The 14,308-nt window shown below is 40.8% G+C and overlaps 1 protein-coding gene across 2 annotated transcripts in view; it reads left to right on the top strand.

Moving 5' to 3' along the window:
* LOC136686572 (proto-oncogene vav-like) overlaps window positions 1-14,308 on the top strand; it is a 40,023-nt gene that overhangs the window by 7,393 nt on the left and 18,322 nt on the right. For both annotated transcript variants that reach the window (XM_066660446.1, XM_066660445.1), the window contains exons 3-14: window positions 2,644-2,760; window positions 3,149-3,207; window positions 3,310-3,375; window positions 3,663-3,771; window positions 5,550-5,642; window positions 5,849-5,917; window positions 6,218-6,321; window positions 8,287-8,386; window positions 8,558-8,653; window positions 8,863-8,931; window positions 9,077-9,163; window positions 13,885-13,970. In XM_066660446.1, the coding sequence (XP_066516543.1) occupies window positions 2,644-2,760; window positions 3,149-3,207; window positions 3,310-3,375; window positions 3,663-3,771; window positions 5,550-5,642; window positions 5,849-5,917; window positions 6,218-6,321; window positions 8,287-8,386; window positions 8,558-8,653; window positions 8,863-8,931; window positions 9,077-9,163; window positions 13,885-13,970 (1,055 nt within the window). The remainder of the gene's footprint in view (window positions 1-2,643; window positions 2,761-3,148; window positions 3,208-3,309; window positions 3,376-3,662; window positions 3,772-5,549; window positions 5,643-5,848; window positions 5,918-6,217; window positions 6,322-8,286; window positions 8,387-8,557; window positions 8,654-8,862; window positions 8,932-9,076; window positions 9,164-13,884; window positions 13,971-14,308) is intronic.

The raw sequence follows: 14,308 nt of genomic DNA, 5'->3' as shown, positions 1-14,308 counted from the left end.
GAGACTGCAGTTGCAGTAGAAGGATGACTAGGCCTCGCACTCTCTGGGTTGTAGAGGGTGGCCCTCCCTCTCCCTCATCATTCAGTGGGTGACATTATAGAACACTGTTAGTATTCTCCTCCAAGTGTTTTTAGCTACAGTGGCTTTGTGGCATCAGACATTGGAAAAGGAATAATACTACTACTAATAATAATAATATTAATAATAAAAATAATAGTAATAGTAGTATTTAGTATTGTTGACTCGGTGGTTGTCAGGGCAGGACAGTGATGCAGTAGGATGTCACACAGCTCCAGGGTCCTGGAGGTTGTGGGTTTGAGTCCCGCTCCGGGTGACTGTCTGTGGAGAGTGTGGTGTCTTCTCCCTGTGTCTGCATGGGTTTCCTCCAGGTGCTCTGGTTTCCTCCCACGCTCCAAAAACACACGTTGGTAGGTGGATTGGAGACTCAAAAGTGTCCGTAGATGTGACTGTGTGAGTGAATGTGTGTGTGTGTGTGTGTGTGTGTGTGTGTGTGTGTGTGTGTTACCCTGTGAAAGACTGGTCCCCCCCCCCAGGGTGTATTCTCGCCTTGCGCCCAGTGATTCTGGGTAGGCTCTGGACCCACCACTGCCCTGATCTGGATAAGGGTTACAGACAATGAGTGAATGAATGAATGGATTAATGGTGGTTGTCATTGTTTTGTTCTTGATTTAATAATAATTATAATAATAACAACAGCAACAGTATTTTTATTATTGTTGTTGTGGTTGTTGTTAAAAACAAAGGCGGAAGCCAGTGCTGAGGTGGGAACACACATGGTTTAATATTATTAATTGATTATAAGATAAATAATAATAAGAAAGAAAAAGGAACCAGAAACAAGAGTAACACGGACTAGAACAAGCAACAATGAACATCCAATACTAGAGACACAGGACAGGTTTCTACAGAGATAACCTGTGAGCTGGGTCACATGACTACAAACAGCTCACAGGGGTGTGGCCAGATCACAGGGGCGTGGCCAACTGAGACCAAGGGAGTTTACATAGGACAGGAAAACTAACACATAGCTGAAACAAAACAGAGATTAATCCTGCATTAACAACAACAACAATAATAATAACAATAATAATAATTATCATATCAATGATAACAATAAAGAGCATTATAACTAATAATGCTACCACCTGGTCTGTTCAGTTCAGGCCACTTCTTCTTATATGGAGTTTCCACGGTTTCAGAGAAACTAGAGGGTTTCCCTACACTTACTTGTGTGTGTGTGTGTGTGTGTGTGTGTGTGAGAGAGAGAGAGAGAGAAACTCTCACCCACTTTCTTTTCAATTCATATTGACAGAAATAGATTAAAATTCATTTCCTTAAACTGCAGTGTTTAGAAATGTGTGTATGTAAGTGTGTTGTGTGTGTGTTTGTGTGTAAGTGTGTTGTGTTTGTGTGTGTATGTAAGATGTAAATGTGCTGTGTGTGTTTGTGCGTAAGTGTGTTGTGTTGTGTTGTGTGTGTGTGAGTAGATGTGTGTGTGTGTGTGTTTGTGTATGTAAACGTGTTGTGTGTATGTTTTTGTGCGTAATTGTGTTGTGTGAGTGTATGTGTGTGTGTGTGTGTTTGTGTAAGTGTGTTGTGTGTGTTTGTGTGTAAGTGTGTTGTGTTTGTGTGTAAGTGTGCTGTGTGTGTTTTTGTGTGTAAGTGGGTTGTGTGTGTGTTTGTGTGTAAGTGTGCTGTGTGTGTATGTTAGTGTGTTTTGTTTGTGTGTAAGTGTGCTGTGTGTGTTTTTGTGTGTAAGTGGGTTGTGTGTGTGTTTGTGTGTAAGTGTGCTGTGTGTGTATATTAGTGTGTTTTGTTTGTGTGTAAGTGTGTTGTGTGTGTATGTAAGTGTGTTGTGTTTGTGTGTAAGTGTGCTGTGTGTGTATGTTAGTGTGTTGTGTTTGTGTGTGTGTTGTGTGTGTATGTAAGTGTGTTGTGTTTGTGTGTAAGTGTGCTGTGTGTTTTTTTGTGTGTAAGTGGGTTGTGTGTGTTTGTGTGTAAGTGTGCTGTGTGTGTGTTTGTGTGTAAGTGGGTTGTGTATGTGTGTGTGTGTGTGTGTGTGTATTATTATAGTGCAGCATCTCACACTCATTCACCACAGCGTCTCTCTACACTTCCCCTTTCTCAAATCAACTTCCTCTCTCGCTCATACACAGGAAGAACAAGTCCCCTCTCTCTCTCTCTCTCTCTCTCTCTCTCTCTCTCTCTCTCTCTCTCTCTCTCTCTATTTCTTGCTCTCTGTGTTTCTTTCTGTCTCTGTCTCTCTCTTTCTATGTCTCTCTCTCTATCTCTCTGTCTTTCTTTGTCTTTCTCTGTCTCTCTCTCTCTCTCTCTTTCTCTCTCTCTCTCTCTCTCTGTCTCTCTCTCTTTCTCTTTCTCTCTCTCTCTCTCTCTCTCTCTCTCTCTCTCTCTCTCCACTTCACTGTCTCCTTCACTACCATTTCATCACTCAGCAGTAACACTGACCCCTAGTGGTCTGGATGTGTCTGAGGTCCTGCACTAAACCTGTTCTGAAAATACCCTACTTCACCTCTCACTTCAACCTTCACTTCAACCTTAACTTCACCCTCCACTTCAGACTCTTCAGAGACTTTATCTGATTGGGTTGTGCTTTGTGCCCAGTTCCTGTGTCTGAAGAACATCAGGACCTTTCTCAGCTCCTGTCACGAGAAATTCGGAATAAAGAAAAGTGAACTTTTCGAAGCCTTTGATCTCTTCGACGTACGAGACTTCGGCAAGGTCTGAGAACATGTACAACACCTCGCACCTGATAAATCACCAATAAAACACCTCTTAATTACAATGTTATAACAGAGTATTACAATTTTTTTTAACTCACAGTTCAAGGATCAGAAATAAAACACCAATTACTTCTAATTATAATGTTATTACCCGATAATTACAGTATTAAGTATGTTATTACCAGTTACTGTCCAAAACCTTCTACTCAAAATAAAAAAATAAAACCTTTTGATTACAACAGTAATCACCTTTTGTTAGTATCTTTGTTATTCAGTGTTTATTCGTGTGTTATAAAGGGTTTTATCAGGTCAGTGATAACTAAAACTAATTGAAACTAAAAGCTGACACCCAACTCCTTCCTCATGTCTCACTCCCTCTGCTGCAGGTTCTCGACACTCTGTCCATCCTCTCACAAACACAAATATCAGTCCAGAGAGGATTCAGGTGAGGACAATACACACACACACACACACACACACACACACACACACACACACACACACACACACATATATATACAGGTTAACCCTTTGATTTTTTGCGCAGACCATTTCCTGACACAGCATGTGTTGGAGATGACGATATCTACAACGGCCTTTCGGACCAGATCGAGTGAGTATGTGTGTGTGTGTGTTAGTGGGAGTGTATAATTATATGAGTGAGTGAGAGTGTGAATGAATGACTGACAAATTTACAAGCCAAATCAGTGTGGTGTTCTGCATCAAAAAATGCACTTTGCTCTCTCCCTCCCTCCCTCTCTCTCTCTCTCTCTCTCTCTCTCTCTCTCCCTCCCTCCCTCCCTCCCTGTCTCTCTCTCTCTCTCTCTCTCTCTCTCTCTCTCTCTCTCTTCCTCTCCATCTCTCTCTCTCTCTCTCTCTCTCTCTCTCTCTCTCTCTCAGTGACACTGTGGATGAGGATGATGATTTGTACGACTGTGTGGAGGATGAGGAGAATGAAGGAGATGATATTTATGAAGATCTGATGAGGACGGAGGAGCCGCCAGAAACAGTGAGAGACAGTTTTCATATTTTTATTTAAAAATGTTCAGTATTTATTATCATATTAATGATGAAATTATTCGTTATTAAATAATTGGCAAAATTCTGTTCTTCGTGATCTTATTATTATTCTCTCCACAATTTTGTCAACTCTGCTCTTCCTACGGTTTTCATGCTACAGCCACAAAACTTCATCATAGGATCATAGATCTTATGCCAACTCAGGTTGCTTGTGCTTTTTGGAGCGATCCGACTTACGGATTCTGGAATACGAGCTTCCCAAATTTTTCCCATAGGAATGCATTGGCCAAAATTCCATCCTGCTCTAACTCAGTCAATTTTGAAGCTCCGGCCACAAGATTTGAGATGGTCAGACCCAGGCACACCGAGACCCATCACGTCGAATTTCAGACCTCTCGCACTCATCTATCCCATTTTATCTGTCCTTCAATATCCCTCCATTCACTTGAATGGGCGATGGCTAGAGTGCTTGATGTCATCGCACTCTAGCTCATCTGCCCGGAAAGCCTTTATTCACTTTTTAGCCAAGCATTTCCCCATAACTTCCGTATACTTTCACCTAGAGAAATTTTAAATGATAGAGAAATTTTCCCTTTCTAGCACCTGTGAATCTGTGCACCTGTGAAACATCCTTTGAAAATACGTTTTTTGAGTTATGAATTTTTGTTTGGCACTAGGGAGGGTTTCAGCTCCCATAGAATTCAATGTATTTTCAGAGCAGCTCAGTGCACAGAGTTTCAAAAACTTGTTCTGTGATTAACTCGTCATGACACAATCAATTATTGCTTAAACTGCAACATCGAGCTGCAACATCGAGCAGTGTGTCCTTGTCACTATGGTGTGTTTGAAAATTTTTGACCTATAAACATTTGTTTGGAGGGTGTACCCCCGTAGGAATTCATTGAATTGTGAATATCTGCCAGTCCTTCAGCTGTGTGCGTGCGTGTGTGTGTGATAGAGAGAGGGAGGGGGAGGGGGAGAGAGTGAGATTGGGGGGGGGTGTGAGGGACAAGGTGGAATTTTTTTAAAGGTGGGAATAAAGCACACCTTTTCAAATTTTTGTGTGTGTTTACCCTGCCATAACACAAACAATTATTGCTCAATCTGCAGATTTCTTGCACCAAATCGATAGGAAAAGGGTTCTTTCATGTACAATGTGGTATACCATTTTCTTACAATGTTCGTTCAAACAGGACAGAATCATCTAGAGCAGAATTTTCCAGAACATTGACATTTAACTGCCACTCTCACACAGACACTCATAGACAATACACACCGACTCATACACGAAGAGCCTAATGAATAGGAATAACAGCATAACCCACTGACTTAAGGAAACCCCAGATAAATGTGGCTGGATTCTTAAGGTGGAATGTAAAATTCTAGCAGCAGTTTATTGAACAAAGGTGGTAGGGTTTTTTAAGGTGTCTATTTATTTGGCATAGTCAGTTACTTTCCTAAATAAATAAGCCTAAATAAAATGAATGTTTATGTGGATTTCTTTTAAGATGCCCTGCAAAATATAACAGCAGGCTTTTTAAAGTGGTATTTCTTTTTAATGTGACCATTAGAGTGAAGAGGTCACTTACTTAAGATGGATTTTTAATGTGGATATTGGATAGATTCTTCTATAAATTTAAAGTCATAGCTATTAAGCAGCATATAAGCTAATGTGGCAATGATGCTAGCAATAAGGGACAAGTCAAATTCACAAAAACGTTTTTGAACTTTCACCCTCTAGTTATTACTCTGCTGTATTCTTTGCAGCATAAAGTAGAAGTGGACAAGAGGAGCTGCTGTCTGCAGGAGATTCATCAAACTGAGGAGAAATACACACAAACACTGGAGTCCATACTGCAGGTACAAACTTTACACATCACACATCTCTGAGAGTGTGAAAGAAGACTCTGAAGCTCAGAGAATGTTACAGAGAGACTCTGGAGCACAGATAATATTACAGAAAGTCTCTGGAACACAGATAATATTACAAAAAGACTCTGGAATGCAGAGAATATTACAGAAAGACACTGTATACTCTGTAAACTGTTTTGTTTGTTGTGTTTCAGCACTTTATGAAGCCATTACAAGCTTTTTTGAAAGCTCCTGACATTGAGAACATCTTCATTAACATAGAGGTGACATTCCTCACATTAACACAGGATTTAAATCTTCATTCATCTCCTTAAACATAGAGTACATCATCCATTCATTTGTTTCATCCTTCATTTAGTCACCACTCACTGTCCACTCATCTCCTTGATAAATTATCATTCATTCATTCATTCAGCACACACTTCATCCATAAATCCATCCATTCACCTCCTTATCTTTTTTGCACTTCCCCATTTCAGCCCTTTGTTGCTGTGTGTGTGTGTTTATATTCTTGGTGTATTTCATGTGTTTGCTGAGTACTGAATCATGTCTCTTGTATTCAGGAGTTAGTGGGGACTCACCGTTCTTTGCTGAAGGAGGTGCAGAGCTCTATCTGTTCGTACGGAGCAGAAAACCTCCACCAGATCTTCATTGACTACAAGGAGAAGTGAGACCAGCTTTCACCCATTTTCATTTCACTGCTGGAGTACTGATAACCGAAGTAGTAACACCGGTCACCATTTAATCAATCAAACGTCAATCAATCAATCAGTCACCCAATCAATATCCTCAGTGTGTGTATCAATAAATCAATCAACCAACCAACCAACAAATCAATCACTTCAGTGAGTAAATCAATCAAGTTATCTATCAGTCAGTCACCTCAGTGAGTCAGTCAATCAAATAACCATTTAATAAATCACAGCACTGTATCAATTAATCATTCATCCAATCAGTCACAGAAGTCAGTCCATCAACCAACCAATCAATTCAACATCCAACCAATCAATCACAGCCCTGAGTCGATCTATCAACCATCCAGTCAATCATTGAATCGATCAAATCAATCAGTTTTTCCTGAATCTGAGTACTGTGAGGTTGCTCCTGTTTGTGATGTAAATCTATTATAATTGGTGGACTCTTAGCTCCGCCTACAGTCTTATTGTTTATAGTGAGGTTGCTCCTGTTTGTGATGTAAATCTATTATAATTGGAGGACACTTAGCTCCACCCACAGTCTGATTGTTTATAGTGAGATTGCTCCTGTTTGTGATGTAAATGTATTATAATTGGAGGACTCTTAGCTCCGACCACAGTCTGATTATTTATAGTGAGGTTGCTCCTGTTTGTGATGTAAATCTTTTATAATTGCAGGACTCTTAGCTTCGCTCACAGTGTGATTGTTTATAGTGAGGTTGCTCCTGTTTGTGATGTAAATCTATTATAATTGGAGGATTCTTAGCTCCACCCACAGTCTGATTGTTTATAGTGAGGTTGCTCCTGTTTGTCATGTAAATCTATTATAATTGGAGGACTCTTAGCTTCGACCACAGTCTGATTGTTTATAGTGAGGTTGCTCCTGTTTGTCATGTAAATGTATTATAATTGGAGGACTCTTAGCTCCGCCCAGAGTTTGATTGTTTATAGTGAGGTTGCTCCTGTTTGTGATGTAAATCTATTATAATTGGAGGACTCTTAGCTCCGACCACAGTCTGATTATTTATAATGAGGTTGCCCCTTTTTGTGAGGTATATCTTTTATAATTGGAGGACTCTTAGCTCCGCCCACAGTCTGATTGTTTAAAGTGAGGTTGCTCCTGTTTGTGATATAAAAGTATTATAATTGCAGGACTCTTAGCTCTGCCCACAGTCTGATTGTTTAAAGTGAGGTTGCTCCTGTTTGTGATGTAAATCTATTATAATTGGAGGACTCTTAGCTCCAACCACAGTCTGATTGTTTATAGTGAGGTTGCCCCTATTTGTGATGTAAATCTTTTATAATTGCAGGACTCTTAGCTTCGCTCACAGTGTGATTGTTTATAGTGAGGTTGCTCCTGTTTGTGATGTAAATCTATTATAATTGGAGGATTCTTAGCTCCGCCCACAGTCTGATTGTTTATAGTGAGGTTGCCCCTGTTTGTGATGTAAATCTATTATAATTGGAGGACTCTTAGCTCTGACCACAGTCTGATTGTTTATAGTGATGTTGCTCCCGGTTTGTGCTGTAAATCTATTATAATTGGAGGACTCTTAGCTCCGCCCACAGTCTGATTGTTTAAAGTGAGGTTGCTCCTGTTTGTAATGTAAATGTATTATAATTGGAGGACTCTTAGCTCCACCCACAGTCTGATTGTTTAAAGTGAGGTTGCTCCTGTTTGTAAGGTAAATGTGTTATAATTGCAGGACTCTTAGCTCCACCCACAGTTATTTAAAGTGTTAATAAATAAGCTGACTAACTGTGTGTATCTATATATCCCTCCACTAAGACATTTCTGCTTAGTAACAATGGTTATTGAGAGTGTACTTGGCGTGGGAAGGGGTCTCCGAATGTTGCTCACCTGAGTCTCCCTCACAGCTGTTGTTGTTGTGTTCAGTAACTCACTTAAACATCTGTCTGACCGCGGGTGATTCCAGGTTACTGCTGTATGGACGCTACTGCAGCCAGGTGGAGTCCGCCACCAAACACCTGGACAAGATCGCCAGCTCCAGAGAGGATGTCCGGATGAAACTAGAGGTCTCTCTCTCTCTCTCTCTCTCTCTCTCTCTCTCTCTCTCTCTCTCTCATACACACACACACACATACACACTCACACACCCACACACACACACACACACACACACACACACACACACACAGACATAGTTGTGTTGAGTGTGTCTACTAATGAATGTTGCCTGTCCACAGGAGTGCTCTATGAGAGCCAACAGTGGACGCTTTTCTCTTAGAGACCTGCTGATGGTGCCCATGCAGAGGGTCTTAAAGTACCATTTATTGCTCCAGGTAACACACACACACACACACACACACACACACGCTACATGTCCAAACATTTCCAGACATTATGGTTAATCTACTGTGAATACATAGAGGGGCTAAAGAGGCATGGAACAATAGAGCTGTGTTCTCCATGGTGAATACCATCAGACCCTCACAGCAATGTTCCAGTGTCTACACGTCTGAATGTATGCCTGTGTGCTGTGCTTTGTCAGGAGCTGGTGAAACACACTGTTGACCCCACGGACAAAGAGAACCTGCGCACTGCACTGGATGCCATGAGGGTGAGTTTTTACCTTTATGCTCAGGACCCCCACTACAAAGTGCTGCTCTGTGGTCAGTGGAGCTAATTAATTACTGTTTTAATGGATGTCCATTTGTGTGTGTGTGTGTGTGTGTGTGTGTGTGTGTGTGTGTGTGTGTGTGTAGGATCTAGCGCAGTGTGTGAACGAGGTGAAGAGAGATAACGAAATCATTCGTCAGATCACAGCTTTCCAGCTCTGCATCGAGAACATGGTAAGACCTCCTTACACCTTAATATTAGTGTCCTCCTCCGAGCGTGTTGAGTCTGATGAACAGAGGTTAGTGTTCTCTTCAGAGCGTGTTGAGTCTGATGAACAGAGGTTAGTGTTCTCCTCTGAGCATGTTGAGCTGATGAACAGAGGTTAGTGCTCTCCTCTGAGTGTGTTGAGCTGATGAACAGAGGTTAGTGCTCTCCTCTCAGTGTGTTGAGTCTGATGAACAGAGGTTAGTGTTCTCCTGGGAGCATATTCAGTCTGATGAACAGAGGTTAGTGTTCTCCTGGGAGCATATTCAGTCTGATGAACAGAGGTTAGTGTTCTCCTGGGAGCATATTCAGTCTGATGAACAGAGGTTAGTGTTCTCCTGGGAGCATATTCAGTCTGATGAACAGAGGTTAGTGTTCTCCTGGGAGCATATTCAGTCTGATGAACAGAGGTTAATGTTCTTTGATCGTGTTGAGTTGATGAACAGAGGTTAGTGTTCTCCTCTGAGCATGTTGAGTTGATGAACAGAAGTTAGTATTCTCCTTCGAGCGTGTTGAGCTGATGAACAGAGGTTAGTGTTCTCCTCCAAGCGTGTTGAGCTGATAGTGCAGTATTAGCAGTTGGTATTATCTTGGTAAAAACTCATGGTATTCTCCTGGGTTCAGTTTTCAGGCCAAAGGCCCTTATGTTAAACTCTGTGCTGCTGAAGTAGAGGAAGTGCCTAATGTATGGTTTCCTGTTCCTCAGGGAGCTATAAATTCTTTTACCAACTTATCTGATTAAGGAAGCTATTACTGAGTTGTGGTATATTTACATTAACCCCTGTCCACACTGGTCTGAGTGCCAGCTATTGCATATCCTGTCCTGTGTTAACAGCATGAAGTGTCTCTGATCTTGGGCATATGTACTGGGGACGTGTCCCCACCACTTCCTGAAATTGTCCTTTCATTCTAGTGTCCATAACAGTTTTTTACTGTTAACATGCAATTTTTTTTTTCTTGATTCTTTAAGAAATGTGTAGAGTCTGTTGCTTGCAGCTGGTTCTGTGTGTGACTTGATGTAACACTAGCTCTACTGAACACACGCCTCTCCCCCTTCTTTATACTGATGTGGTCTTATATTGTGGTCTTTTTGAGATCACAGAGCAGACCGTAAGTGCTGTGGAGGTCCAGTGTGGCTATCTGCAGTGGAACAGTCTGGTATAAAAGTTTGTATGGAACTAAGACTAAGTTTTTCTGGTCCCTGTTTACATTAAGGAAACAGGACCAGAGGAAGGTAAGAAGATAATTGACCAAACTGTTGATAGAACAAGGATCAAGTGGCCCAAATCTCTAATCAAAAGCAACATTTAGAATGGTTGAGCATTATAAAGGTAAAACAGTATACAGTGGTATTTTATAATGTTGACAGCATTTCAAAATGAGAGCAGTATTTATATCGCAAACACAGGTCGGGCTGTGCTGAGCTGAACTGCACAGTGCCCGAAAACCCAACACTCACTGATATGAGGCTCATGCAGCATGATAATGCACCCCCCACTCCCCACAGTAATACCGTATACCATGTTAATATTCTGAGATGGTATCAAAAATGTGGATACCGCCCATCCCTATCTTTGAGCATTCTGAAAAACACTATACATATAAAGTATTATTATTATCGCTTTATTCAACGAGAAAGCTCTGATTCTGTTCTAATTTATCATACTCTGCCAAGCATGAACATGCACATGCTGGGGCAACCCTATCAGCAGATTTACACTAGGGAACAAAGCTAATTCTGCCCGTGAGCTTTGGCCATCAGGGGGTCTGCAGAAGGAGGATGTGGGCTGTAGTTCCCATCAGTGCATTTCACAGAACTAATCACCACAGCGCTATGTGATAACACAGATGATGTCCAGTGGTCTATAGATATCGTTTTTTTAAGGCCCATAATTTGTGGAGACTATAGTGATCTTTTTTATACACAGCAATATGTGGAGCAGCTGCACACAAGCCTTCATTATACTCAGTGCCAAGCATAGTCTAGTACCTATAGCTCAAAATACCGGTTAGAATAATTTACACTCTTAAAAAAAGGTGCTACAAAATGTTCCTTGAGCAATGCCATATACAAACCAATTTTGTTTCCAAAAGAACCATTTTTGCTAATGCATTTTAATTGGTGAAGAATCTTAAGATTGAATGATGGATTTTTAACCCTTTAAAAGTTTATTCACACTCACACACGATTCTTTAAAGAACCAAGTGAAGTAGTGTGGAATGGTGTCTGTGATCCAGAGCTAATCATTTGGCATTGGTCCCTGATCTGACTGATGTTAATGTGGCTGAAAGCCATCAAATCTCACCTCAATCTCACGTCACATCTCGTCTTCCCAGAAGAGTGCAGCACACCCCCTCACCACATAACTTATGTAATGCACTCCATTTCAGAAGTGACGTGGGATGAGTGGGTGTCATGGTGGATAGTTTAGGGTTGATCTGGATTTTCTGGGGGTTCTTCATGTAAACCAGTAAGTTACGATAAGGGCAGTGTGTGTGTGTGCACGCACCTGCTAATGAGGTCGTCATTGTAGGAATGCATGCTTTTTATTGGTCGCTGAGTGAGAGTTTCTCTTCAGTGATATGAGACACCTGGATCAGTACAGACATAACATACGAATCTATTAAATATTAAATCACTCTATTATATACACAGTGTTGTTTTCTCATATCACCGAACACCACATACTGTTAGGGGGTTTTGTGGAATTTAATTTTTTTTTAATTAAAACGATTACATTTTTATTGCAGAAGTATTAGAACTACAAATGGATCAGATAAAGTATTAATTATTAATAAACATGTTTTAAAACGGTGCAGATCTGACTGAAGAATAATGTACAAAACACAGAATAACTTCCTCCTTTACTATGTTCAGTGGTTGTTGTAAATGTAGACACAGCCAGGGAGAATTAATCATGATAAATAGCAGTAAATTGTCTGATTAATTTGTTGTTTTTTTTAATCAATTGACAGCAGTGAAAATAACTAATTAATCACACAGTTTGCTGCAGTTAATAATGATTCATCACTTTGAATATAATAAACACAATGTAGTTAAATCCATGGATTAAAAATGTAATCACCACAATAGAGTTAAAAACTAGCACGTACCTGTATTTGTGGGAGGGAGATAAATGTGTAGCGCGTTTCAGGAAAACTAGTGACAAGAAGCCATTTTTTTACTTTATTATAACATCACAGTGTATTTTGGTGATTTTTTTAAATTTGAATCTCTTAGGTTTCAGGGAGAGCTATAGCTTTAGACACAGGAGTTTTAAATGGAGAAAATAAAAAAAAATAGGACATGGAGGACTTCAGCAAGGTCGTAAATGACACAGGAGATCTGTGTGTGTGTGTGTGTGTGTGTGTGTGTGTGTAAGAGAGAGAGAGAGTAATGGTCATACACATTTCAGCATAAATAAAGGTAGTCTACTTTCTAAACTCATTTTATAAAATAAAAATATATTCCGTGTGCATTAACTGAATTAACTGAAATTAAATAATTTTCGTTTTCATTAACATGAACAAACAAACACACACACACACTCACACACACAGAATACAGATTTATGACAGTACGATAGTTTTAAAGGTAGTGCAAAATAAGCTAAAGTTCAATATTAGTCCTTTAATAAAATTATTATTATTAATATTTTAATGTTGTATCTTTAGTTACATATGTCTTTATTAAACTGCTGCATACTGCTATACAAGCACACTCCTCACAGTGTTGTAGAGCATTAGTAAGGGATTATTAAATATTTGTATATGTATTGTAGCTGTTAGGGTTGTCATTAATATTGTTTAATATAAGGCATTATCTGCTGTGTTTGAAAACAACATATTCAGTGCTGAGGAACAAACCCACAGCGACTCTGAAAAAGGTTATGGATTATTCCCATAAGCAGTGGCTCTCTCATGGCCACGAACTCTAACTGCATATTTGGCCCCATATGTGAATATTCATAAGGTTCAGGGCTAAATTAGCCTGTGTGGAGTTGGTGAAGGATGAAGATTAGTCTGTGTGTTTTATTCAGCGCTATCTTTAAAGTCCCAGTCAGGCAGATGTGAGAGGTCTCACGCTCTTCAGACGCTGCAAAAACCCCTGCATCTGCTCTGCAAACACGCTAACCACAGCGAGGCTGTGTTTCATTCTGACTGCACACACACACACACACACACACACACATACACACACACACACACATTCTGACCTCCTGAAATAAACCCACGCTCTTAAAGGTATAGTTCAGTCCTACAGGCACAGGGTACTGTACTCCAATAGGCAGAGACACCATAGATGTGTCTCACAGCTTCAGTGTCTAGGGGTTCCTGGGTGTGTCTGTGTGGGTTTCCTCTGGGTGCTACGTGTTCCTCCCACAGTCCAAGGAGGATCCACACAACGCAGGACCCCAAGACCTTGGAGCTGTGTGGCAGCCACAGATATTCCATCAACACCCTTGGAGGAGAACACTAAGCACACAGATTGGTCACAATAGCTATTAGATGCCTGCATTGGCCAGCTTTGTGTTGAGTTATAGGGGGACAGAGGGTCATCCTACCCACCCAGAGAGAGCAAGGGGGGACTCTGTTTACAGGTGGCTGTGGCATCACTGTGGACTCAGGCTGGTGCTGCTTCCCTGGTTTTGTTTTGTGTTCTCCATAACGTGTTAACCCCTCTCCTCAGGCTCAGTCCCTCGCTCTGTTCGGGCGGCCGAAGATCGATGGGGAGCTGAAGATCTGCAGCCCTGAAAAGAAGTCCAAGCAGGACAGGTGAGTCTTACCTGAGGGGTTCATCTTCTGCTCATGGGGCTGGCTCAGCTGAGCCGAACCCGGTGCCCCTATAACGCAGTAGGGTACCACTTCCCTGGGGCCCTCAGACAAATTCTGATAAGGGCCCATGTTACCGGAACTGAGCCAGTTCACCTGAAATTCCACTACTGTCCTCCTTTCTATTTTAGCTTATAAATAAACAGAAATATATATAAACTATATTTACTGAACCTTTAATATTCTCTGTACAGTCTCAATATCAATAACCATCAGCCTCACACAGGTCACTGTTAAAGTTTAAAAATGCTCTTTTGTGTTCGGCTTTCAGGCAAAAAATT

Source organism: Hoplias malabaricus, chromosome 2, assembly GCF_029633855.1.
Source record: "Hoplias malabaricus isolate fHopMal1 chromosome 2, fHopMal1.hap1, whole genome shotgun sequence".
Taxonomy (NCBI): Eukaryota; Metazoa; Chordata; class Actinopteri; order Characiformes; family Erythrinidae; genus Hoplias; species Hoplias malabaricus.
The sequence above is the reverse complement of the archived record's forward strand: the minus strand, read 5'-3'. Positions and strand labels throughout refer to the sequence as shown.